The 1307-nt window shown below is 51.3% G+C and overlaps 1 protein-coding gene across 1 annotated transcript; it reads right to left on the reverse strand.

The window, feature by feature from the left end:
* Positions 1-12: 12 nt before the first annotated feature.
* H310_14635 (hypothetical protein) lies at positions 13-447 on the reverse strand (the record flags this gene model as incomplete). Its single annotated transcript, XM_008882530.1, has 2 exons — positions 13-21; positions 151-447. 2 exons carry the CDS (start codon positions 445-447, stop codon positions 13-15), a joined length of 306 nt encoding a protein of 101 aa, XP_008880752.1.
* Positions 448-1307: the final 860 nt, after the last annotated feature.

Here is a 1307-nt window from a genome sequence, read left to right on the forward strand (position 1 = left end):
CTACCCTTTCGGTTAGACTTGCTCGCAACGTCGCCGGTTTGACCTTCGACAGAATCACGGAGAAGATTTTCTTCCGCATCTTGTCGTTTTTGAGGTCTTCCGACATCCCATTCCCTTCATGAGGCTGGAAGCCTCTATCAGGAAATTGACCACGCGCATGGTAACATCCTTTTCAGATATGTTCCATCGTAATTTCTCGAGCTCTTTTTCAGCGTTCGGAATCGCGTTGTTCAAGGGCTTTGACATGATCTCCTTCATCCATTTCAAGATGAATTCGTCATTCGCTTCGTCCATTGTAACAAACCAGCTAAAACGAGCCATGCCTTCGATAAGTTCGGCAGGCTCAGCCAAAGACTGGATGGACGGCAACGCGGTAGCGTAATCGCGCTTCATGCGCACGCATTCCATTTCAGGTCGCGTTGGAATTTCTTCCATTTCTTGGTCCATTTGACCAGAACCTCTGGGGAGAAACTCGTGAGTTTTGGCGGGGTCACGGTCGTGATGCTCACCATCCCGCTAGGGGCGGTGTCACTATCACTCGTGTCGCTCATTCTCCCTGGACTTTTCAGATCAGTCGCGCCACTCGAGTCTTCTTTAACGAGTCTAGCACTAAAGAATTCTTTATAGTGTCTCGTGGAGACGACTCACAAATAACACCAACGAGGGGAGGCGCAAGCTCCCGGAAGTCAGCGCAAGCTTTGTTAGCGACCCGTTCCTTTTCAGGCGCGGGGCTTAACAGCAAAATGTGAGAGTGAGAAATCGAAAACTACCCATCAACGTAAAGTGCTCCTTAATGCCAAGTGTCGCCTTCACAAATACCGTTCTTTCAGGGTACCGCTACGACTATTTTGACGCGCCGGCTGTGGCCCAGGGCGGTGGTAATTCTTCAGATGTTTTTGTCCTTCCGACGCTTCATACTTCGTGCTTCGGCCGAACTTCTTCGAAGTTCGGTCCTCGTATTCGTACGCTGCTCATTTATTCGGATCTGCAGGGAGGGGTTGGAGTTCCTCCATCCCAGGAAAAACTCCGAGAATATCGGGGATCGATACCTTGACCTTCGGGATAACAACTTGATGCACCACTGAGCTAATCCCCCCCCGAGCTAACCCCCCCCTGACGCCTCGTTGGAAAACTTGGTGGCGCACTTCGTCAAAGCATCCGTTCGCATCTCGGGGACGAACGTGGCGCGGCCGTGTTCGACGAGGTCACGTCGTCAACGAAGCTCAGCACCCTATCGCGATCGAGTACACGATAGCTCCAAAACGTGGCCAAGAACAGTGTCTTTGATTCCTCAAGCAACAATGCGA

The sequence above is a fragment of the Aphanomyces invadans genome (assembly GCF_000520115.1).
Source record: "Aphanomyces invadans strain NJM9701 unplaced genomic scaffold supercont1.78, whole genome shotgun sequence".
NCBI lineage: Eukaryota > Oomycota > Saprolegniomycetes > Saprolegniales > Verrucalvaceae > Aphanomyces > Aphanomyces invadans.